The sequence below is a fragment of the Somniosus microcephalus genome, chromosome 28 (assembly GCF_052327205.1).
Source record: "Somniosus microcephalus isolate GS21.2 chromosome 28, FLI_Smic_1.0, whole genome shotgun sequence".
Classification (NCBI taxonomy): domain Eukaryota; kingdom Metazoa; phylum Chordata; class Chondrichthyes; order Squaliformes; family Somniosidae; genus Somniosus; species Somniosus microcephalus.
Window position 1 is genome coordinate 39,446,888 of NC_141014.1, and position 25,775 is coordinate 39,472,662.

The window sequence follows — 25,775 nt, forward strand, 5'->3', positions numbered from 1 at the left end:
CAATTTGAGCACAGCAAGATCCCACAAACAGCAAATGACTGACTGGGTGAAGCTGTGTTTTATTTTGATGATGTTGGTGCAGGGAGGCACGTTGGCCGTGGACAGTGGTGCAGCTCCACTGGGCGGTAGAACTCTCGTGTCTGAGTTAAATGGCCATGGGCTCAAACCTCACTCCAGGGATTTAGGTTTATAATCTTGCTAGCGGACTTGCACTTCAGTGCAGGACCGGGAGAATGCTGCACGGTCGGCGATGCCATCTTAAACCGAGGCCCTGCCTGGCTTGTTCGAGTGGACGTAAAAGATCCCCCAGCAATGACGGCATCACTCGAAGAGCAGGGGCGTTCTCCCCGGTGACCCGGTCAACACGCGTCCCTCAGCCGACATCACTAAAAGGAGATTACCTGGTCATTCATCACCTTTTTCTTTCTTTCATTCCAGGGCCTTGATTTAACGACTCCGCCAAATGAGAGTAATTAATATGAGGCGAAATGCGATTTTAACCTGACCCGCCCAGCAGAAACCTGGCGGGTGGGCAGTTAGAATCGCCCCGGGCTCTTACCTGTCCGAAAACCGCCAGGATCGCAACATCTGCGATTTTAACCCTGCTCTCCTGAGCAGGCGGCGAGGACAGGCGCCCGGAGCCAACCGGGGTCCTTCTTTACACGTGCGTGCTGCGGCCCGATGACATCATTGAGACCCGACTGTAATTTTAACTCGGGCATGAGCGTGGAATCCGCCTGGGGTTAAAATCGGGGTCTATATATTTATCCTGTTGTGCAGATGTCATCCGAAACGAAGATCACCGGTTGACTAGTAACTAGTAACCCACCATCGGTCACTTGGTGTTCTTTTGTACCTCATTTGAACTGGGTTTGTTTTTCAGGAACGAATCTTCCTCAGTGTCTCCAACTATTTCTTCACGGCCATTTTTGTTGCAGAGATGACCCTCAAGGTAAGAAGTGTTGAAAGGGAACGGAGATCCGGCATAAAGCATCCTTTTAAAAACTACCATCAGCCCTGCCTGATAATCCACTTAACCATGCTGCATTGTGCCAGACCATAATGGCAGCGGTGCTGATGTGACCACAGGGTGCGGGGATCGGGCGGTGAGACTCCCTCTTTAAATGGGATCTGATGGTGAGACTCTCTTTAAATGGGATTGGATGGTGAGACTCTCTTTAAATGGGATCTGATGGTGAGACTCTCTTTAAATGGGATCTGATGGTGAGACTCTCTTTAAATGGGATCTGATTGTGAGACTCCCTCCATCCATGACGTCAATCTGTGCGGAATGGTTTACTTGTCTGGAGCAGAATGCAGCGTCAATGTGTGAATTGGAAACATGTGGAGCAGGGACAAGACAGATGGGATGTGACTGTAAGTGGAATATCCACAGCACCTCCAGGATGTTTAGACATTATAAACAAGATATTAGAGATCTAATTTGCCATCTAGACAGGACGGATCTTCGTTCACATAACGAGAGTGAAAGCCTGAGTTAAATGGCCATCTAAAAATGAAGCAGGTACTGCCATATGTCACTACCTCCGACAGCTCTGTACTACCTTTCAACCTCATCATATCTGCTGCATAATTGTTGAGGGGTATTAACCAGAGACTGTCAGTCGTGGCTCAGTGGGTAGCACTCTCACGTCCTGAGTCCCACGCCAGAGACTTGAGCCAATACTCCAGGCTGACACACCCAGTGCAGTACTGAGGGAGCGCCGCACTGTCGGAGGGGCAGTACTGAGGGAGCGCCGCACTGTCGGAGGGGCAGTACTGAGGAAGTGCTGCACTGTCGGAGGGGCAGTACTGAGGGAGCGCCGCACTGTCGGAGGGGCAGTACTGAGGAAGTGCTGCACTGTCGGAGGGGCAGTACTGAGGGAGCGCCGCACTGTCGGAGGGGCAGGACTGAGGGAGCGCCGCACTGTCGGAGGGGCAGGACTGAGGGAGCGCCGCACTGTCGGAGGGGCAGGACTGAGGGAGCGCCGCACTGTCGGAGGGGCAGTACTGAGGGAGCGCTGCACTGTCGGAGGGGCAGTACTGAGGGAGCGCCGCACTGTCTGAGGGGCAGTACTGAGGAAGCACCGCACTGTCGGAGGGGCAGGACTGAGGGAGCGGTGCACTGTCGGAGGGGCAGTACTGAGGGAGCACCGCACTGTCGGAGGGACAGTACTGAGGGAGCGCCGCACTGTCGGAGGGGCAGTACTGAGGGAGCGGCGCACTGTCGGAGGGGCAGGACTGAGGGAGCGCCGCACTGTCGGAGGGGCAGTACTGAGGGAGCGCTGCACTGTCGGAGGGGCAGTACTGAGGGAGCGCCGCACTGTTGGAGGGGCAGGACTGAGGGAGCGCCGCACTGTCGGAGGGGCAGTACTGAGGGAGCGCTGCACTGTCGGAGGGGCAGTACTGAGGGAGCGCCGCACTGTCTGAGGAGCAGTACTGAGGAAGCACCGCACTGTCGGAGGGGCAGGACTGAGGGAGCGGTGCACTGTCGGAGGGGCAGTACTGAGGGAGCGCCGCACTGTCGGAGGGGCAGTACTGAGGGAGCGGCGCACTGTCGGAGGGGCAGGACTGAGGGAGCGCCGCACTGTCGGAGGGGCAGTACTGAGGGAGCGCTGCACTGTCGGAGGGGCAGTACTGAGGGAGCGCCGCACTGTCGGAGGGGCAGTACTGAGGGAGCGCCGCACTGTCGGAGGGGCAGTACTGAGGGAGTGCCGCACTGTCGGAGGGGCAGTACTGAGGGAGTGCTGCACTGTTGGAGGGGCAGTACTGAGGGAGCGCCGCACTGTCCGAGGTGCCGTCTTTCGGATGAGACGTTAAACTGAGGTCCTGTCTCTCCTCTCAAGTGGACGTAAAGGATCGCATGATTCTATTCAAAGACGAACAGGGGAGCTGTCCCCGGTGTCCTGGGGCCAATATTTACCCCTCAACCCACATCACTAAAACAGATGATCTGGTCATTATCACATTGCTGTTTGTGGGATCTTGCTGTGCGCAAATTGGCTGCCGCGTTTCCCACATTACAACAGTGACTCCACTTCAGAAAGTACTTCATCGGCTGTGAAGCGCTTTGGGACGTCCTGAGGATGTGAAAGGCGCTGGAGAAATGCAAGACTTTCTTTCTATAGTCCAGGGTTTAGTTTGCGATGTTTATGTATAAATTCTTCACATGTTCATGTGCCGTATTTTTACTCACTGTATAGAGGAATGTTGTAAAAAAGCAATCGTACGCTAATCGCACTAACACTCATTTCTAAAAGAAAGAACTTGCATTTCTATAGCGCCTTTCACCACCTCAGGACGTCCCAAAGCACTTTACAGCCAATTAAGTACTTTTTGAAGTGTGGTCACTGTTGTAATGTAGGAAACGCAGCAGCCAGTTTGCGCACAGCAAGCTCCCACTAACAGCAATGTGATAATGACCCGATCATCTGTTTCAGTGATGTTGGTTGAGGGATAAATATTAGCCAGGACACCGGGGAGAACTCCGCTGCTCTTCTTCGAAATAGTGGCCATGGGATCTTTTACGTCCACCTGAGAGGGCAGACGGGGCCTCGGTTTAACGTCTCATCCCGAAGGACGGCGCCCGATGTGTCTCAGAGCTACTTTTAAGTTGAGGCCATAATTATTTCCCCCCCCCCCCACCCCCCCAGAATTTTCCTGTATCGTGTGACACTTACCCTTTGCCCTTTGCCAGGTCGTCTCCCTGGGGTTTTACTTCGGCGACGAAACGTACCTGAGAAGCAGCTGGAACATTCTGGATGGATTCCTGGTCTTCGTGTCCCTCCTCGACATAGTCGTGTCCTTGGCCTCAGCGGGCGGGGCGAAGATCTTGGGCGTACTCCGGGTGCTAAGGCTTCTCAGGACACTGCGTCCCCTCAGGTAGAGTGCAGAACACATCAGGGCCGAGTACTGTGTAGGCCGGAAGGAAGAGTAATATTGGCGTGCGCTGTGTTGGGCCACTAATACCAGTGCTTACCTTTCTTGTCCACAAAGCATTAGGCTTGAGGTTTGTCCCTCATACCTACCTGAGTCTTTCCCTTGAGTTTCATCAGTAAGTCTGCTGGAAGCTGAGGAACAGAACTGGCAACAACTCCTGCCTCTTCCCTCATTTTATGTTTCTTTTCTTTCCAATTACGTCCCTCCTCTCCTGACCGAGCGCACGGACTCTTCCTGAGTACGTGGTCCTCTGGTATCTCATCCTAGTGGCCTGTGTGAGCCTAGAGTTTTGACAGGTTACTTGACCATGAGGTTGGCCATCGTAGCCAAGTCCAATCTTCTCCTCACCTGATGTTCACACACAAGGAACGGTGGGTTGGGAGCAGGAGGGAAGGTTTAAAAAAAAATCTCCAACCTGCCCGTTTCTGGTTTTAATGGAGGCGGGTCTGGTGGGAGCGGTGGGGGCAATGGGTGGCTAGGCAACCATTCCACTCTCAGGCGACGGGTCGGTCACTGAAATCTCTTAAGGAGGCTGCGTGCCTCCATTTAAAGAGCGATTTTATTTTTAACTCGGTGGGGGGGGCCGGGATTCCCAGGGCCTCGGGAATCCCGGCAGGTTAAAGGAGGCGAGGAGGGCCGGATCCATGAGGGAAGTGCCTTTAACGCACTGCTTGTGGGCCAGGAGGAGCAGGAGTGCTTCCCCCTCTGTAAACCTTTCTCTTACTACGGTTCGGACTTCGAGAATTACGAATAAGCGTAACAATGACAGATAAGTTTGTGATCAATAGAATCGGTCTTTATTCATACTACAGTTCAAAATTCAAGTGTACATTCTCTCACAATCAATATGCTCCCAATTTACCTGTACATAAAAGTACAGGAAACTTTTGATTTACCGGCACCTAAATAACCGGAAATCTCGGTTAACTGGCAAAATTCAGGAGTAGGTTCAGGTAAGTTTTATTACTTGCCTTCCTCCATCTGTTGCTGTGCAAGGGTGTGGCTGCAGCTATTGCTAAGCTACAGATACGCTTGGAACTTTTGGCCATTGATCTGAACCTGTTGCTAAGCAACAGGTTTGTTGCTTTATACGGAGCTCTCAGCTCCGTATCTTTTACTATAGCTTTCGGTTATCCGGAATTTTTGATGAACCGGCACCACGTCGGTCCCGTCAGTGCCGGATTTTTAAAAAGTTTCCTGTACTCACCAGCAACTTAAACGCTACCTCCGGGCGATTTATATCCCAAGTCAACCGTACATAAAAGTACCCTTTTACAATATCTAAGCTCTATGTCCGACTTTTATACAAACTCCTTTATCTCTGGGTGATCGGTCCAGGATTAGTCATAAGTCGAAACACATAGACTGGCCAGCTTTCTTTGCTCATCTGTTCTTCCATTCTATCTCCTTTCTTTCTGAATTTCCCACCTCTGGGTCACTTCTTTTATCGGGCCTTTCTGCCGGCCTCCCTCGTAGATCACTGTCTGGAATCCCTCTGATAGGTCAGTTTCACTCCAAGCCTTCCCCGATTGGAGCTCCTTCTGCATGACACGTTCATGTTCCTGGGAGGTGTGTGGGCGGGGGGACTTCCTCTTCAACCGACAGGTGTCTCCTTCCTACCCATGTGGTCTTACAAACAAAGGACCATGCTGACCATCAGGCAAAGGACCCTCTGCTGACTTCCGCCATTTTGAATCCATCCGTAACTATTTCACGATTCGTTCTGAAATTCGATCTCCACACGGTAGCAGCGGTTTTATTACAGTTTATAGGATCTTACACCTCCCCATCGCGACCCCACCGGCCCGACAAGCTTACCCGCACGCGATCGGACCCACGCAATGTCCGACTCCCAAACCCCCTGCCGTCCACCGCAATCTCCTACTTTATCTAACACCCGTTCCTCAGCTGCTTTCCCGCCCGACAGTCTGTTCATCTGGCGGGCGGGCGGGATTCCTGTTGAAAAAGTTTAAGAGACGTTCTGTGGCTAATTTCTGCGGGTTGCCCAGGAAACCGGCACGTCCGGGTTCTCTTCCTGGCCCGAGTAAATATCGGGATCACGCACTTTATATCAGGAGTAGACTTTTCCCTAGATGTTTCGAGGTGAGTTAGGCTGGTAGTGGGGCGGGAATGCCTCGGAATCGGAGCACCAACTACACCCCTCCCCCCCTGCCCCACAACACCAACTCCACCTCTCCACACCGTGACCCTCTCCGTCCGCACTGTTCCATTTTCTTACTCCCAAGTCTTAACTGTCCCAGACTTCGCGGCCGTAAAGATTGTGTCGGAGGACTCACCTGAACGCACTTGTGGTTCTGTGGCAGTTTCAGCAGCCGTTTTCTATGTTATAACGGGCAGCAGGAGTCCTGGAGAGCTGAGGATTTCCCAGCGCAACCCTCTGGAGTATAGGAATCAATAGACCGAGAGCTGCATCTGTACCGGCGGCTTTATAAAACAGAAGCTTGAACATTTCCTGGCTAAGGCTCCCAACAGCCATTTCATCGATTCTTTCAGCACAGAAGGAGGCCATTCGGCCCATCGTGCCTGTGCCAGCTCTTTGAACGAGCTCTCCAATTAGTCCCACTCCCCCCTCGCTCTTTCTCCACAGCGCTACAAATTTTTCCCCTTCAAGTATTTATCCAATTCCCTTTTTCGAAGTTACTATTGAATCTGCTTCCACCGCCCTTTCAGGCAGCGCATTCCAGATCACAACAACTCATTGTTAAAAAAATTCTCCTCATCTCCCCTCTGGTTCTTTTGCCAATCACCTTAAATCTGTGTCCTCTGGTTACCGACCCTCCTGCCACTGGGAACAGTTTCTCCCTATCCACCAGCACAGACTAGTGGGGCCGAATGGCCTGTTTCTGTGCTGTATATTTTATGCAATTCTACTCTATCAAAGCCCCTCATAATTTTGAACGCCTCTATTGAATCTCCCCTTAACCTTCTCTGCTCTAAGGAGAACCACCCCCAGCTTCTCCGATCTCTCCACATAACTGAAGTCCCTCATCCAGTTTTTCTCAGGAAATTCCCTGAGTGACCATTTGCGATCAGTAAGCTACATCTAAGTAGGCTGAAAGGACATTCCTAACTTTTCAGCATCAAGCATGACAAAGTATAAAGTATTACACAGTATGTACGGCACAGAAACAGGCCATTCGGCCCCACTGGTCCGTGCCAGTGTTTCTGCTCCACACCAGCCTCCTCCCACCCTCTTCATCTCACCCCATCAGCATATCCTTCTATTCCTTTCTCCCTCGTGTGTTTATCTAGCTTCCCCTTAAATGTATCTATACTATTCGCCTCAACCACTCCCTGTGGCAGCGAGTTCCACATTCTCACCACTCTCTGGGGAAAGAAGTTTCTCCTGAATTCCCGATTGGATTTACAGGAAACTTTCGTTTAACCGGAGGTTAAATGTCCGGAAAGCTCTATCTACCGGCAAAATTCAGGAGCCGTTTCCTATAAGTTTTTTTACTTCTCGTTGCTTTTTTTTTCCAGTCAGGCTCTGCAAGGTCTAGCTGAAGCTGTTGCTTAGCTACAGAGACGCTTTTAAGCTGCGGCCGACTGTTTTGAAGCTGTTGCTAAGCAACAGGGTTTGTTGATTCACACGGAGCTCAAAAGCTCCGTATGTTTTAACATTAGCGCTGGTTTCTACGGCAGTTTTGATGGTACGGCACCAGCTCGGTCCCGTCAGTGCCGGATACCAGAAAGTTTCCTGTATTAGTGACTATCTTATATTGATGGCCTCTAGTTCTGGTCTCCCCCACAAGTGGAAACATCTTCTCTACGTCTACCCTATCATAATCTTGAAGACCTCTATCAGGTCACCCCTCAGCCTTCTCTTTTCTAAAGCAAAGAGCCCCAGCCTGTTCAATCTTTCCTGATAGGTGTAACCTCTCAGTTTTGGGTATCATCCCAGTAAATCTATTTTGCATCTTGACCAGCGCCTCTTCATCCTTTCACCAGAACTGTTCACTCTACTCCAAGTGTGGTCTAACCAAGGTTCTAAACAAGATTAACAATAATAAACCAACAACAAACCAATACTCCATACAAGAGCAAAATACTGCGGATGGTGGAAATCTGAAATAAAAACAGAAAATGCTGGAAACGCTCCGTGGGTCAGACAGCACCTGTGGAGAGAGAAACAGAGTTAACGTTTCAGGTCGATGACCTTTCGTCAGAATGCTCAATAGTTCCTCCAGTTGACACTAGCCATGTCTTGTTATTTTTTTTGACCACACAGAAGGCAGGTTAGAATGTGCCTTCAAAGGTCAAGTGAAAAGGATCATCTTTTTGTAGAAATGTTCTGAGAAGCACTGGTGGTTGCGTGTTGTCTATTGACCTTGCTGTACTTTCTCACTCTCTTGCCCCTAGGGTCATCAGTCGAGCACCAGGCTTGAAGCTGGTCGTTGAAACCCTTATTTCCTCCCTGAAGCCGATTGGGAACATTGTCCTCATTTGCTGTGCTTTCTTCATAATCTTCGGGATCCTTGGAGTCCAGGTGAGAGGTCGGAACTGATTTTCTCAGCTTCGTATCTTCAGTGTCACATAGGAACGTTAGGAACGGGACAAGTCCATTCAGCCCCTCGGACCTGCTCTACCATTCAATCAGATCACGGCTGATCTGTACAACTCCATTGACCCGCCTTTGCTCCGTATCCCTCGATACCCTCACCCAACAAAAGTCCATCAATCTCAGTCTTGAAAGCTCCAATTGACCCCCAGCATCCTCAGATTTTCACAGAAATCACAGAAATCACAGAAATCACAGAAACCTCACAGTACAGATAGAGGCCATTTCGGCCCATCGAGCCTGCACCGACACATATCCCACCCAATCCCCGTAACCCCTACACCAACACATATCCCACCCTATCCCCGTAACCCCACGTATTTAATCCCCCTAACACTAAGGGTCAATTTATCATAGCCAATCAACCTAACCCGCACATCTTTGGACTGTGGGAGGAAACCGGAGCACCCGGAGGAAACCCACGCAAACACGGGGAGAATGTGCAAACTCCACACAGACGGTCACCCGAGGCCGGATTTGAACCCGAGAGAGAGAGTTCCAGATTTCCACTACCCTTTGTGTGAAGAAGTGCTTCCTGACATCACCCCTGAACGGCCTGGCTCTCATTTTAAGGTTATACCCCCCTTGTTCTGGACTCCCCCCACCAGAGGAAATAGTTTCTCTGTATCTACCCTATCGAATCTTTTAACATTTTAAACACCTTGAACAATCTTCCCTCAACCTTCTGTACTCCAGGAATACAAGCCAATTGGCAAGAGCGTTTTCTCCTCTCCTTCCCCAAAGGTGCTGATCCTCACACCTTCCGGCCCCTCATCACAAGTGCTCGTTCTTCATGATTCAGGCCTAGATTTTCAAATCACCTTTTTTTACAATAAATGGCATTGAAGCAGAGCCAAACACAACCTAGCTGGGCCTCTCTTCAGGCTGCTGAACTAGAGGGCATTGCAGTGAAGCCTGATCCAGTTCTCGTCTGGTGCCCGCACTCTCGCATTCTCTTGCTGCAGTCACTGGAGGCGGAACTTGGTGAGTTGCCGCAGTGCATCCTGTAGATGGTACACACTACACACCAACTTGAGTGTTTATCAGACAGAACAAAGAGCAGAGCCCAAATTACAAAGTAGTATCCCTTCAACACAACACAGGATGTTTACACTTACCACCTCTTAGCTTAACTTTCTTTTATTCATTCACGGGATGTGGGCATCACTGGCAAGGCCCAGCATTTATTGCCCATCCCTACTTGCCTCTCGAGAAGGTGGTGGTGAGCCGCCTTCTTGAACCGCTGCAGTCCGTGTGGTGAAGGTGCTCCCGCAGTGCTGTTAGGGAGGGAGTTCCAGGATTTTGACCCAGCGACGATGAAGGATCGGTGATATATTTCCAAGTCAGGATGGTGTGTGACTCCGAGGGGAACTTGGAGGTGGTGGTGTTCCCAGGCGCCTGCTGCCCTTGTCCTTCTAGGTGGAAGAGGTCGCGAGTTTGGGAGGTGCTGCCGAAGAAGTTGGTGAGTTGCTGCAGTGCATCTTGTAGATGGTCCACACTGCAGCCACAGTGCGCCAGTGGTGGAGGGAGTGAATGTTTAAGGTGGTGGATGGGGTGCCAATCAAACAGGTTGCTTTGTTCTGGATGGTGTCGAGCTTCTTGAGTGTTGTTGGAGCTGCACTCATCCAGGCAAGTGGAGAGTATCCCATCACACTCCTGACTGTGCCTTGTAGATGGTGGAAAGGCTTTGGGGAGTCAGGAGGTGAGACACTCGCCACAGAATTCCCAGCCTCTGACCTGCTCTTGTAGCCACAGTATTTATGTGGCTGGTCCAGTTAAGTTTCTGGTCAATGGTGACCCCCAGGATGTTGATGGTGGGGGATTCGGCGATGGTAATGCCGTCGAATGTCAAGGGGCGTTGGTTAGACTCTCGCTTGTTGGAGTAACAAATCAAATTCACCAGAACCAAGAAAAATGGCCTCCCATTGAAGTATAAACTGTTAGTCTGAAGATGGCACTTGACTTCTTATTGATGGTATAAATAAAGCAGCGGCAGTTTAGAGAGATCTTTGCCTGACTATGTCTGCTCTTGTACTTGACCTTGAAGGCGGTAACAATGGCTACAAAGAGAGTGGAAAGTGTTGGCATTCCTGTGCTTGATTTGATCACATATGCATTCAATATGTGTGTCGTTCAGTTCATAAATGGGAATTGATTCGCACTTGTATGGCCTTTTAGTTAAAAGTTAATGAGTTGGGGAAAAACTACTAATTATACTCAAGGCCCCAGCTATTTTTTTTATATAATGGAATGACATAATCTCTCCATTGACCTATCTGCCCGGATTTATGACCAACATTAACTCCTTTTACTTTATTGGAATTTCAACTTGGATGGATAAGGTTAGCAATGAAAAGGAACAGTGAGAGAGCGAGAGCACCCTCAGTGAAAGGTTTGATTGATACAGAAGGACGAGCCGTTCGGATGAGATGTGAGATGGTTCTGTTGCATGGAGTTTGCAAAAGCATTGATTAAATTGTCACAAAATGCCAAATATTTCAACTGAGATGTGATGAATTAGTTCCCTATCGACTCCTTTGTAGAATGTTAAAAATCGAGTGAGTTCTTAATCTGTGGCAGCAGATCTTTCCTCATTTTCGCGGCATAACAAAGACCATCTATTTCCACCTCCGTAACATCGCCCGTCTCCGCCCTTGCCTCAGCTCATCCGCTGCTGAAACTCTCATCCATGCCTCTGTTACCTCTAGACTTGACTATTCCAACGCACTCCTGGCCGGCCTCCCACATTCCACCCTCCGTAAACTTGAGGTCATCCAAAACTCCGCTGCCCGTGTCCTAACGTGCACCAAGTCCCATTCGCCCATCATCCCTGTGCTCGCTGACCTACACTGGCTCCCGGTTAAGCAATGCCTCGATTTCAAAATTCTTGTTTTCAAATCCCTCCGTGGCCTCGCCCCTCCCTATCTCTGTAATCTCCTCCAGCCCCACAACCCCCCCGAGATATCTGCGCTCCTCCGATTCTGCCCTCCTGAGCATCCCTGATTATAATCGCTCAACCATTGGCGGCCGTGCCTTCAGCTGCCTGGGCCCTGAGCTCTGGAATTCCCTCCCTAAACCTCTCCGCCTCTCTCTCCTCCTTTAAGACGCTCCTTAAAACCGACCTCTTTGACCAAGCTTTTGGTCACCTGCCCTAATATCTCCTCATCTGGCTCGGTGTCATTTCTTTTTTGTCTTTTAATATTCCTGTGAAGCGCCTTGGGATGTTTTACCACATTAAAGGCGCTATATAAATGCTTGTTGTTGTTGTTTTTGACAATGGATTTACTTTTAAATATTGCCGCACACTTCAAGGATATCTGAGATTACAAGAAGCACAATCGTATCTCCAGAACACACATACACAGAGGAGAATTATCACCACCTCCTACAGTGAGGGAAAGGCCTTGATATCACCACGGCCTATCCGGGTTTAGCTTCTAATGAACTCGTGAGACTTCAGTTCGACATATTACTTTATTAATCAAAGTCCATGCAAACTCATTTAAACACAACATTTATATGCAGTTAACAAGAGCCCCTCGGACCTATTTTAATCTGGGCTGTAATGAAGTCTTCTTCTTAGGCACTCCCTCGGAACCGAGGATGACTTGCTTCCACATTTAAAAATGAGTTCTCAGGTGACTGATGAGTCCAATGCGGGACCTACAGTCTCTGTCACAGGTGGGGCAGACGGTGGTTGAAGGGGCGAGTGGGTGGGGTGCTTGGGTTGACATGCGCTCCTTGCACTGCCTGCACTTGGCTTCTGCTTGCTCCCGGCGAAGAGACTCGAGGTGTTCGGCGCCTTCCCAGATGCTTCTCCTCCACTTTGTGCGGTCTTGGGTCAGGGATTCCCAGGTGTTGGTGGGGATGTTACACTTTTTCAAGGAGGCTTTGAGGGTGTCCTTGAAGTGTTTCCTCTGCCCACCCGGGGCTCTCTTGCCATGTCGGAGCTCCATAGATTGGCCCGCTCGGGGCTCTCGGCTGGGTTTGGGTGCAGTCTCCCATTCTCCCGAAGCGACAGCCAGCAAGAGCTCTTTATCGCCATTTCATTGCCCACAGGTGGCCACATTTGTGACTTCCACAATTCACTCAGGTCATCGCACTTTAGCTTGTGCCCCTGAGGTCATAGAGATTAAATTTGCGAGACCTCTCATGACCCTGAGGTCAAGGAGCAGATTGCTGAAGACACTCCACCACAGCAGCCTCGTCCTTATCGAGATCTGATCCGACGTCTAGAATTATCATCCCTTTTAGACATTACACATTGGCCCAGAAATTCGGGTCGGGGGCTTCCCGCGGGTGTAAGCCCCCGACCTGCACTTACCTTGCGCGCCGGCAGTTGAGCTGTGGGTTCCCGTGAAATTCCGCTCCGGGGCCTGGCCCAGCTGCCGGCGCGCTGTGCTTGCGTGTCCCAGGGGCGTAGTTAGTTCGATGCGTCCCCTGGGATCACGTGAGCCATGGGCAGCCAATCGGAGGAGGGAAAAGCCCATTCATAAGATTGACAGGAAGACCTGTCAAAACTTATAAATACTACGGCCCCAAAATAGCAGTAAACCTTCAAATAATTTTTTTTTTAAATCACACTTTTTAAATAAACTATAAATTACATTAACTAACTATTTTAAACAATAATTTAAATTTTTGAAAAAAATAATTTTATATTCTAACGGGGCTAAAAATAAACTTACCTTGCTTTAAAGTATTTAAAAATAATAAACCTGTGGAAAAAATGTTTTAATTTTAATTAATTGACCACTTACCTTGTAAAAAGCAGGCCTTATGCCTGCTTTTTACATTTCTAATACTGCAGGCTTACCCTCCCGGGAAAACCTGCAAAAAAAACGAAGTTCAAAGCGCACGCGCTGCCTCTCCTGCGCGCGCATTCGACCTCTGAACCTCTTCGTTCAAAGGATCGGAAGTGCCGGTTTCCCGCGCATGCGCAGTGCATGCAGAAAACCGACACTTCCATCGGGCCTACGAGTGAGTACCTCGTGCGTACTCACCCGTGGAGAACCGAATTTCTGGGCCATTGTTTCTCGGCCCAAGTACCTCCCTGTGCAGCTGGTAAACATCTGCTGCCTGTATGGTTTACTCCAGATATTTTACAGTTTTGGAAAAAGTCTGCAAAATTAAATCTATATTCTCCAACAGTGACAAACCCAACATTGCATCAGATCCGTTGTAATGAAGTTAATCTGTCTCTAGTGCCATGCAACCTTGGGAATAAAGATCCTACAATGCAATGGAATAAAACGGCCTGCGGAGTCCATTAACTACTGCTCGTACTTCATTGGCTGTAAAGCGCTTTGGGACGTGAAAGGCACTATATAAATGCAAGTCTTTTTTGTAATAGGCATGTCGATAATATTTTGATGTCCATCAGTGATATCGCCAAGCAGTGCTGCCTTATGGCCCCATGCTCTACATACACTGCTCGTACTTTGACAAATAAAACCTTTCCTTTCTCGTGTAAGGACTGAGACTTCCTGCCATTGTCATACACAAAATCCAAAACCTTTACGAGAAAGAAAAGGAAGACTTGCATTTCTATAGCGCGTTTCACGACCACCGGACGTCTCAAAGCGCTTTACAGCCAATTAAGTACTTTTGAAGTGGAGTCACTGTTGTAATGTAGGAAACACGGCAGCCAATTTGCGCACAGCAAGCTCCCACAAACAGCAATGTGATAATGACCAGATCATCTGTTTTAGTGATGTTGATTGAGGGATAAATATTGGCCCAGGACACCAGGGAGAAATCCACTGCTCTTCTTCAAAATAGTGCCATGGGATCTTTTACATCCACCTGAGAGAGCAGACGGGGCCTCGGTTTAACGTTTCATCCAAAAGACGGCACCTCCGACAGTGCGGTGCACCCTCAGTACCACCCCTCCGACAGTGCGGCTCTCCCTCAGTACTGCCCCTCCGACAGTGCGGCGCTCCCTCAGTACTGCCCCTCCGACAGTGCGGCGCTCCCTCAGTACCACCCCTCCGACAGTGCGGCTCTCCCTCAGTACTGCCCCTCCGACAGTGCGGCGCTCCCTCAGTACTGCCCCTCCGACAGTGCGGCTCTCCCTCAGTACTGCCCCTCCGACAGTGCGGCACTCCCTCAGTACCGCCCCTCCGACAGTGCGGCGCTCCCTCAGTACTGCCCCTCCGACAGTGCGGCGCTCCCTCAGTACTGCCCCTCCGACAGTGCGGCGCTCCCTCGGTACTGCCCCTCCGACAGTGCGGTGCTCCCTCAGTACTGCCCCTCTGACAGTGCGGCGCTCCCTCAGTACTGCCCCTCCGACAGTGCGGCGCTCCCTCAGTACTGCCCCTCCGACAGTGCGGCGCTCCCTCAGTACCACCCCTCCGACAGTGCGGCTCTCCCTCAGTACTGCCCCTCCGACAGTGCGGCGCTCCCTCAGTACTGCCCCTCCGACAGTGCGGCTCTCCCTCAGTACTGCCCCTCCGACAGTGCGGCACTCCCTCAGTACCGCCCCTCCGACAGTGCGGCGCTCCCTCAGTACTGCCCCTCCGACAGTGCGGCGCTCCCTCAGTACTGCCCCTCCGACAGTGCGGCGCTCCCTCGGTACTGCCCCTCCGACAGTGCGGTGCTCCCTCAGTACTGCCCCTCTGACAGTGCGGCGCTCCCTCAGTACTGCCCCTCCGACAGTGCGGCGCTCCCTCAGTACTGCCCCTCCGACAGTGTGGCGCTCCCTCAGTACTGCCCCTCCGACAGTGCGGCGCTCCCTCAGTACTGCCCCTCCGACAGTGTGGCGCTCCCTCAGTACTGCCCCTCCGACAGTGCGGCGCTCCCTCAGTACTGCCCCTCCGACAGTGCGGCGCTCCCTCAGCACTGCACTGGGGGAGTGTCAGCCTCGATTTTGTCCTCAATCTGTGGAGTGCGGACTCGAACCCACGTCCTTCTGACTCAAAGGCGGGAACACTCCCGCTCCAGAATGTTGAAGGAGGTTCATGATGAAACTACCCACGATTTTCCAATATTTGTTTGGACTGGAGGGTGTTGAATGTTGCACTCCTGTTGACAAGGGAGGAGAGAATAAACTCGGTGCCTATAGACCAGCTGGTCTCATGTTGTCAGTCGAAAAGCTGTTGGCGAGAATAATAAGCGATAATTTAAGTCAACACTTGGAAAGGTATGGGCTAATCAGGGGCAGTCAGCATGGATTTGTAAAGGGCAGTTCATGCTTGACAAATTTAGTTGAATTCTCCGAGGAAATCACCAAGGCTGTAGACAAAGGGAATGCAGTGGTTTATTTGGACTTGCAGAAGGAATTTGATAAGGTGCCAGTGACGAACAAGCAGAGGAAATTTTCTCTGGTCAGTTACCTCATTCCTTTTTCCTGGTGTCACATTGCAGGGGTAAAAGTAAGTCCTTCTGGCAGCCCTGTCAAGCTGCAAAGAATATGCATTACAGTCTGACATGGTGAATGCATTAATATGCAGCTGTAGCTCATTGCTGTGGTACAAAAGGTTGTTAAATATGCAGATGACTGTTAAATGCCAATGCTTAGCTCTATTCTTCCTAAGCAACATTCCTGGTTTAGAAACAGAAAATGCTGGAAGCACTCAGCCAGACCGACAACATCTGCAGGGAGAGAAACAGGGCTACAGTAGGATAGTGGTTATGTCACTGGGCCAGTAATCCAGAGGCTTAGTGTAATGATCGGGAAAGAAAGAAAGACTTGCATTTCTATAGCGCCTTTCACGGCCACCGGACGTCCCAAAGCGCTTTACAGCCAATGAAGTACTTTTTGAAGTGTAGCCACTGTTGTAATGTGGGAAACACGGCAGCCAATTTGCGCACAGCAAGCTCCCACAAACAGCAATATGCTAACAACCAGATAATCTGTTTTAGTGATGTTGGTTGAGGGATAAATATTGGCCCCAGGACGAACTCCCCGGCTCTTCTTCCAAATAGTGGCCGTGGGATCTTTTACGTCCAGCTGAGAGAGCAGACGGGGCCTCAGTTTAACGTCTCATCCGAAAGACGTCACCTCCGACAATGCAGTGCTCCCTCAGTACTGCCCCTCCAACAGTGCAGCGCTCCCTCAGTACTGCCCCTCCGATAGTGTGGCGCTCCCTCAATACTGCCCCTCCGACAGTGTGGCGCTCCCTCAGTACTGCGAGTCCGACAGTGCGGCGCTCCCTCAGTACTGCCCCTATGACAGTGCAGCGCTCCCTCAGTACTGCCCCTCCAACAGTACAGCGCTCCCTCAGTACTGCCCCTCCGACAGTGCAGCGCTCCCTCAGTACTGCCCCTCCGACAGTGCGGCGCTCCCTCAGTACTGCCCCTCCGACAGTGCCGCCCTCCCTCAGTACTGCCCCTCCGACAGTGCGGCGCGCCCTCAGTACTGCCCCTCCGACAGTGCGGCGCTCCCTCAGCACTGCCCCTCCGACAGTGCAGCGCTCCCTCAGTACTGCCCCTATGACAGTGCAGCGCTCCCTCAATACTGCCCCTCTGACAGTGCGGCGCTCCCTCAGTACTGCCCCTCCGACAGTGCGGCGCTCCCTCAGTACTGCCCCTCCGACAGTGCGGCGCTCCCTCAGTACTGCCTCTCCGACACTGCGGCGCTCCCTCAGCAATGCCCCTCCGACAGTGCGGCGTTCCCTCAGTACTGCCCCTCCGACAGTGCGGCGCTCCCTCAGTACTGCCCCTCCGACAGTGCGGCGCTCCCTCAGTACTGCAGTGGGAGTGTCAGCCTAGATTTATGTGCTCAAGTCTCTGGAGTGGGACTTGAACCCTCAACCTTCTGACTTAGAGGCGAGAGTGCGACCCACTGAGCCACGGCTGACATGAGTACAAATACTGCATCGGGGAATTTAAATTCAGTTAATTAAATAAATTTGGAATAAAAAGCTAGTATCGGTAATGGTGACCATGAAACTACTGGATTGTCATAAAAACCCATCAAATGTCCTTTGGGAAGGAAATCTGCCATTCTTACCCGGTCTGGCCGGAATGTGACCCCCAGCAATATTGTTGGCTCCTAACTACCTCTCTGAAACTGCCACTCAGCCATCCCAAACGGCTGAAAAGAAATATATTAAGAATTAAAACCAGACGGGCCACCCAGCATCGACCTGGGCACCGTTCCTTCATCGTCGCTGGGTCAAAATCCTGGAACTCCCTCCCTAACAGCACTGTGGGAGCAGCTTCACCACACGGACTGCAGCGGTTCAAGAAGGAGGCTCACCACCACCTTCTCAAGGGGCATTAAATGCTGGGTCTTGCCAGCGATGCCCACACCCCGAGAATGAATAAAGTAAAAGAAACAGAGTTAACGTTTCGGTTTGATGATCTTCCGTCAGACCTGAAATGTTAACCCTTTGGTCTCTCTCTCTCTCCCCACGGATGCTCCCTGACCTGCTGAGTGTTTCCAGCATTTTCTGTTTTTACTTCGGATTTCCACCATCCGATGTATTTCTGCTTTTGTGTTAGCATTTGCTGATAGATTTGTGGACGTGTGATCATTTCCTACAACCAAAGGCTGATCAAGGTACGCTGGCACGGATCAATGGGTTTAACGAGAAGGGCATCAAGAGGCTCAGTTCAATCCGTGTGATTGACATCCGGGGGATCTTATTTAAAGTAATAGGTTTGATTGGCGGTTATACCCGAGGGGAAGTTGTTCAACCGTTCTGTGAGAGAGAGAGGCGGGGCCACCACTCCCACTCTGACCTCTCGGTCCTCGGCCTCTTACATTGTTCCAACGAAGCTCAACGCAAGCTCGAGGAACAGCACCTCATCTTTCGATTCGGCCCTTTTCAGCCTTCTGGACTCAACATCGAGTTCAACAATTTCAGACCATAAATTGGCCCCTGTATTTCTTTCTTTTTCTCTTGTTCCCTCACATGGTAACTGTTAATGTTGCTGCCATCATCTGGAGCCATCTTTTGTTTCTTAACTTGTCCCACTACCTCTCTTTTTGCCTCGCACCATCAACCAGTCGCTGAAGGTAAGCATGCAGGTGCAGCAGGCGGTTAAGAAGGCAAATGGTATGTTGGCCTTCGTAGCGAGAGGGTTTGAGTACAGGAACAAGGATGTCTTGCTGCAGTTGTACAGGGCCTTGGCGAGACCACACCTTGAGTATTGTGTGCAGTTTTGGTCGCCTTATCTGAGGAAGGATGTTCTTGCCATGGAAGGAGTTCAGCGAAGATTCACCAGGCTGATACCTGGGATGGCAGGAATGACGTATGAGGAGAGATTGGGTCGATTGGGCTTGTACTCGCTGAAGTTTAGAAGAATGAGAGGTGATCTCATTGAAACGTATAAAATTCTGACAGGACTGGACAAACTAGATGCTGGAAGGATGTTCCCGATGGTTGGGGATTCCAGAACCAGGGGTCACAGCCATTTAGGACAGAAATGAGGAGGAATTTCTTCACCGAGAGTGGTGAACCTGTGGAATTCTCTACCACAAAAGGCAGTTGAGGCCAATACATGAAATATATTCAAGAAGGAGTTGGATATATTTCTTAAGGCTAAAGGGATCAAGGAGTAGGGGGAGAAAGCAGGGACCGGGTACTGAGTTTGGATGATCAGCCCTGATCTCATTGAATGGCGGAGCAGGCTTGAGGGGCCGAATGGCCTACTCCTGCTCCTATCTTCTATGTTTCTATCCCTTTTGTCAGTCAATCTCTCCTGCCTTCCAGCCTATCACAGACCTTCCCTTTGTTCTTTCCTCCCCTCCTCCCTGCCCCTGCTTAAAAATCACTCCTCCCAAACCTTTTCCAGTTCCGGCGAAGGGTTTGACACGAAACGTCGACTCTGTTTCTCTCTCCTCGAAGCTGCCTGATCCGCTGAGTGTTTTCAGCACTCTCTGTTGTTGTTTCCTCTCCTTCTCTTTGACGGGCAGCTCTGTAAACAGGGACTGACCGGCTTGGGGCTTGTATCTGACCACACGCAGTCAGGCAGAAGCCAGGAGCGATCCAGAGCACTCGCTGGCAACACACAGCCATACAAGAAGTCAAGGAATCGTGTCTCAAAGGTATTTCCACAGCAGCAGAGAGGGTTAAGAGGGATCTGATATTATTGTCCAAAATTCTGAAAGAATTTGAAAATGTGTAAACAGGGAGAAGCCGTTTCCAGTGGCAGAATGGTCAGTAACCAGAGTAATTGGCAAAAGAACCAGAGACGACATGATGAAAACATTTTTAACGAGTTGTTGTGATCTGGAACGCGCTGCCTGAAAGGACAGTGGAAGCAGATTCAATAACAACTTTCAAAACAGAATTGGATAAATACTAGAAAGGGGGAAAATTTGCAGGGCTGTGGGAAAAGAGCAGGGGGAGTGGGACTCATTGGAGAGCTCGTTCAAAGACACGATGGGCCGAATGGCGGCCTCCTGTGCCATAAGATTCTATGGGGGAGAAATTGGGTGAGTAGCACCACCTGTTAGCGCCTAAAGAGGCAGTCAGTGGCTGTAGCGCCACTGGTTGCGTCTCCCGCGATATTCAGATGGGGCGCTAATGGTGGCGTTAGGCATTTGCGCTGCGCCGCCACCGATGACGTCATCGGTGTGCGCAGCGCCCCATTCGTGCCCCGTTTGCGATATTTGGTAGCGAACGCCGCAGTTGCGCTGCTCGCTACCTGCGCCCGGTTCATGGGGCCTTACTGTGCCGGCAGCGGCGTAAGTTAAGATGGAGGTGCGGCCTGCCAGCACCTCTGTCCCCGACCTCCTAACCAACCCCCCCGCGGCAGTGCCGGCTGTTTCCCGAGAGCCCGGCACTTCTCCTTGGTGCCGGGCTCGTTTGCCGGCACTCGCGAGCGGGGATCGCGCTGTTGCAGGCACCTCCCCCTTAACAGTGGGAGGAAGGCCTGCAGTACCGCAGCGTGCCGTGCCGCAGCGTGTGGCGCTGCGGCACGTTGCGCTGCGATATTCAGTTTCAGCGCCCTAAGAGGGACGCGGAGCGCCTCGAGCCTCACCCCGTGTCCCTCGAGAAGCAATGAAACTGAATATCTGACAATCGCTAAAGCCTCGAACGCTGCGCTAAATCCTGCGCTCAGGCGACTTTTGCGCCACTTTGGCGCCCCAACCCAATTTCTAGGCCTATGATTCTAAGGTCAATGATCTGTTAGATAAAGGTAATCTGAAGAAGGCATATTGTGGAGTCCTCCCTCTTCTTCTTAGGCAGTCCCTCGGAACCGAGGATGACTTGTTTCCACATTAAAAATGAGTTCTCAGGTGACTGATGAGTCCAATGCGGGACCCATAGTCTCTGTCACAGGTGGGGCAGACGGTGGTTGAAGGGGCGGGTGGGTTGGGTGCTTGGGTTGACGTGCACTCCTTGCGCTACCTGCGCTTGGCTTCCGCTTGCTCCCGGCGAAGAGACTCGAGGTGTTCGGCGCCTTCCCAGATGCTTCTCCTCCACTTTGTGCAGTCTTGGGCCAGGGATTCCCAGGTGTCGGTGGGGATGTTGCACTTTTTCAAAGAGGCTTTGAGGGTGTCCTTGAAGCATTTCCTCTGCCCACCTGGGGCCCTCTTTCCGTATCGGAGCTCCGAGTAGAGCGCTTGTTTTGGGAGTCTCGTATCGGGCATGCGGACGATGTGGCCCGTCCATTGGAGCTGATCAAGTGTGGTCAAAGCTTTGATGCTGGGGATGTTGGCCTGAGCGAGAACACTGATATTGGTGCGCCTATCCTGCCAGTGGATTTGCAGGATCTTGCGGAGGCAGCGTTGGTGGTACCTCTCCAGTGCTTTGAGGTGCCTGCTGTACATGGTCCATGTCTCTGAAGCATACAGGAGGGCGGGTATCACTGCTGCCCTGTAGGCCATGAGCTTGGTGCTGGGTTTGAGGTCCTAGTCTTCAAAGTTGACCGAAGGCTGCACTGGCTCACTGAAGGCGGTGTTGGACTTCGTCATCGACGTCTGCCCTTGTTGACAGTAGGCTCCCAAGGTATGGAAAGTGGTCCACGTTGTCCAAGGCCTTGTCGTGGATTTTGATAATCGGGGAGCAGTACTGTGTGGCGGGGGCAGGTTGGTAGAGGACCTTTGTCTTACGGATGTTTAGTGTAAGGCCCATGCTCTCGTACGCTTCAGTGAAGGTGTTGACGATGGTTTGGAGTTCGACCTCCGAGTGTGCGCGGACGCAAGTGTCGTCTGCACACTGTAATTCGATGACAGAGGATGGGACGACCTTGGATCTGGACTGGAGGCGACGGAGCCAATATGATATCATACAGTGCTTTTCCAATTACATCATAAGCGGGGAAACAGGGACTGTTCATAGAGCCCATTCATTATCTCACGGGAATTCAGGAGAAAGATCTTTACCCAGAAAGTGGTGAGAATCTAGGAAAGAGAAGGCTGAGGGGCGACCTGATACAGGTCTTTAAAACTGTGAAAGAGTTCGATAGGGTCGACGTAGAGAAGATGTTTCCACTTGTGTGGGAGACCAGAACTAGGGGCCATCAATAAGATAGTCACTAATAAATCCAATGGGGAATTCAGGAGAAACCTGTTTACCCAGAGAGTGGTGAGAATGTGGAACTCGCTACCACGGGGAGTGGTTGAGGTGAATAGTAAGAACATAAGAACATAAGAAATAAGAGCAGGAGTAGGCCAACCGGCCCCTCGAGCCTGCTCCACCATTCAATAAGATCATGGCTGATCTGATCCTAACCGCCAATCCACTATCACAGAACCATCTCCTGAATCTAACAGAATTAGACACACGAAATAGGAGCAGGATCAGGCTACACGGCCCCTGGGCCCACTCCGCTACCCACAGGGCCATGTCCGATCCGAACCTAGACTCATGCCCAAATTCCTGCCCGCTCCCCGTAACCCTTAATTCCCTTTACTTCTAGGAAACTGTCTATTTCTGTTTTAAATTTATGTAATGATGTAGCTTCTACAGCTTTTTGGGGCAGCATATTCCATGGACCTACCACCCTCTGAGTGAGGTAGTTCCTCCTCATCTCAGTTTTGAAAGAGCAGCCCCTTATTCTAAGACTATGCCCCCTAGTTCTAGTTTCACCCATCATCGGAACATCCTCCCCGCATCCACCCGATCCAGCCCCTTCACAATCTTATATGTTTCAATAAGATCACCTCTCATTCTTCTGAACTCCAATGAGTAGAGTCCCAATCTACTCAACCTCTCCTCATATGTCCATCCACTCATCCCCGGGATTAACCGAGTGAACCTTCTTTGTACTGACTCGAGAGCAAGTATGTCCTTTCTTAAGTATGGACACCAAAACTGTATGCAGTATTCCAGGTGCGGTCTCACCAATACCTTGTACAACTGAAGCAATACCTCCCTATTTTTATATTCTATCCCCCTAGCAATGAAAGCCAACATTCCATTGGCCTTCTTAATCACTTGCTGCACCTGCATACTAACCTGTATCGATGCATTTAAGGGGAAGTTAGATAAACACATGAGAGAGAAAGGAATAGAAGGATATGCTGATAGGGTGAGATGAAGAGGGGTGGGAGGAGGCTCGAGTGGAGCATAAACACCGGCACGGACCAGTTGGGCCGAATGGCCTGTTTCTGTGCTGTACATTCTGTGTAATTCTACAAAAGATTTCCACTGGTTGGTGAAGCGGTAACAAGAGGCAGAAACTCAGGATGAAACTAGAAGCAGAAAAGGAGGTGTAAAGAATGTTTTCACACAACGTGTTGTTAGAAGGTGGGCTCCACCAGCTCAAGAGGCTACTGAAGCAAAGTTAGTCATATTTAAGAGGGAATTCGATAAACACTTGAAGATAAATATTGAAGTGTACAAGGATAGAGCGGAGAAAAGGGAGTAGAGGTTTCCAGCATGGAGCTGGAACAATGGGTCCTCAGTGTCAGCTGTGGCTCAGTGGGGAGCACACTCGCCTCTGAGTCAGAAGGTTGTAGGTTCAAGTCCCACTCCAGGGACTTGAGCAGAAAAATCCAGGCTCACACTCCCAGTGCAGTGCTGAGGGAGCGCCGCACTGTCAGAAGGAACCATCTTTTGGATGAGACATTAAATCGAGGCCCCGTCTGCCCTCTCAGAGGTGGAGGTAAAAGATCCGATGGCACTATTTCAAAGCTTTACCCCCCCCGGCCAATATTTATCCCTCAATCAACATCACTAAAACAGATTATTCTGGTCATGATCACTTTGCTGTTTGTGGGAGCTTGCTGTGCGCAAATTGGCTGCCGCGTTTCCTACATTAACAACAGTGACTACACTTCAACAAGTACTTCATTGGCTGTAAAGAGCTGTGGGACATCCGGTGGTTGTGAAAGGCGCTATAGAAATGCATTTATTTATTTATTTTTCTTTCTTTCTCTCTTTCTTTCTTTCTCTCTTTCTCTCTTCCTCTCGCTTTCTCTCTCTCTTTCTTTCTCTCTCTCTTTCTCTCTCTCTTTCACTCTCTCTCTCTCTTTCTCTCTCTCTTTCTCTTCTCTCTCCCTTTCTCTCTCTCTCTTTCTCTCTCTCTTTCTCTCTTTCTCTCTCTCTCGCTCTCTTTCTCTCTTTCTCTCTCTCTTTCTTTCTCTCTTTCTCTCTCCTTGTGTGCTGGACTTTCCATGATTCTGGAACCTCTTATTGTATAGCTGGAGCTGCTGGATGAGCAAACTCACTCTTAATTCATTCCGGTAATATTCTGACGAGCACTCGATGCAATGTTTAAAATTCCATATGCAAATCTCCTGTAAAAGTATAATGAGCGCAGAATATTCTCCTTGTAAATCGTATTCAACAGGATGAGTGTATCGCTCCATTGTTTCCCGCTAATGAGACCTCTGCGATTTGCACCGATTTCCCCGTTCGCAAGCGTGCCACCTTAGGCCCACCAAGTATCCTGGCCTGATAACTCATCAACAGACGCAGCTTGCTCACTGCTTCCCTCGTGAAGCTGATGTAACCTCCTACAACCTTAACCATCGCTTATTTGCCTGCCAGACTTGCAAACCTACCCCCAGCAGAAGGTACAACACAGTGCATAATTTTATTCAAAACTATAATGCGCTGAATTATCAGTCAGTCCCTGACCTCGGGGGGGTTCATAGAAACATAGAAACACAGAAGATAGGAGCAGGAGTAGGCCATTCGGCCCCTCGAGCCTGCTCCGCCATTTAATGAGATCATGGCTGATCATCCAAATTCAGTACCCTGTCCCTGCTTTCTCCCCATATCCCTTGATCCTTTTAGCCTTAAGAAATATATCTCCTTCTTGAATATATTTAATGAATTGGCCTCAACTGTCTTCTGTGGTAGAGAATTTCACAGGTTCACCACTCTCTGGGTGAAGAAATTCCTCCTCATCTCAGCCCTAAATGGCTTACCCCTTATCCTTAGACTGTGACCCCTGGTTCTGGATTCCCCCGCCATCGGGAACATCCTTCCTGCATCTAGTCTGTCTAGTCCTGTTAGAATTTTATAAGTTTCAATGAGATCCCCTCTCATTCTTCTAAACTCTAGCGAATACAAGCCTAATCGACCCAATCTCTCTTCTTACGTCATTCCTGCCATCCCAGGTATCAGTCTGGTGAATCTTCGCTGCACTCCCTCCATGGCAAGAACATCCTTTCTCAGATAAGGCGACCAAAACTGCACACAATACTCAAGGTGTGGTCTCACCAAGGCCCTGTACAACTGCAGCAAGACACCCTTGCTCCAGTACTCGAATCCTCTCGCTATGAAGGCCAACATACCATTTGCCTTCTTAACCGCCTGCTGCACCTGCATGCTTACCTTCAGCGACTGGTGCACAAGGACACCCAGGTCTCGTTGCACTTCCCTTCCCCTTTTCCCAATCTATTGCCATTCAGATAATAACCTGCCTTCCTGTTTTTGCCACCAAAGTGGATAACCTCGCATTTATCCACATTATACTGCATCTGCCATGCATCTGCCCAATCGCCCAACCTGTCCAAATCGTACTGGAGTTTCTCTGCATCCTCCTCACAGCACACACGCCAACCCAGCTTTGTGTCATCTGCAATTCTTTCTATTTTGATATCTCACCTTATCAAACTCAAGGGTATAGAAAGTAAAGGTCCTGGAGCTAGGAGCATAGGAACAGGAGAGGAGGCCATTCAGCCCAGCGAGTCTGCTCCGCCATTCAATTAGATCATGGCTGATCTGCACCTCAACTCTGTTTTCTTGCTTTTGCTCCGTATCCCTTGATACCCTTGCACAACAGAAGTCCATCAATCTCAGTCTTGCAAGCTCCAATTGATCCCCTCAATCCACAGCCTATTGGGGGAGGGGGTTTCAGGTTTAAACTACCCTTTGTGTGAAGGATGGAGCAATGGAGCTTTACA

At 50.4% G+C, this 25,775-nt stretch overlaps 1 protein-coding gene across 1 annotated transcript in view; it reads left to right on the top strand.

The window, feature by feature from the left end:
* LOC147099632 (voltage-dependent T-type calcium channel subunit alpha-1I-like) overlaps positions 1–25,775 on the top strand; it is a 259,865-nt gene that overhangs the window by 140,941 nt on the left and 93,149 nt on the right. The window contains exons 19-21 of the mRNA XM_085969212.1: positions 884–952; positions 3,698–3,882; positions 8,320–8,446. Coding sequence (XP_085825338.1) covers positions 884–952; positions 3,698–3,882; positions 8,320–8,446 — 381 coding nt within the window. The remainder of the gene's footprint in view (positions 1–883; positions 953–3,697; positions 3,883–8,319; positions 8,447–25,775) is intronic.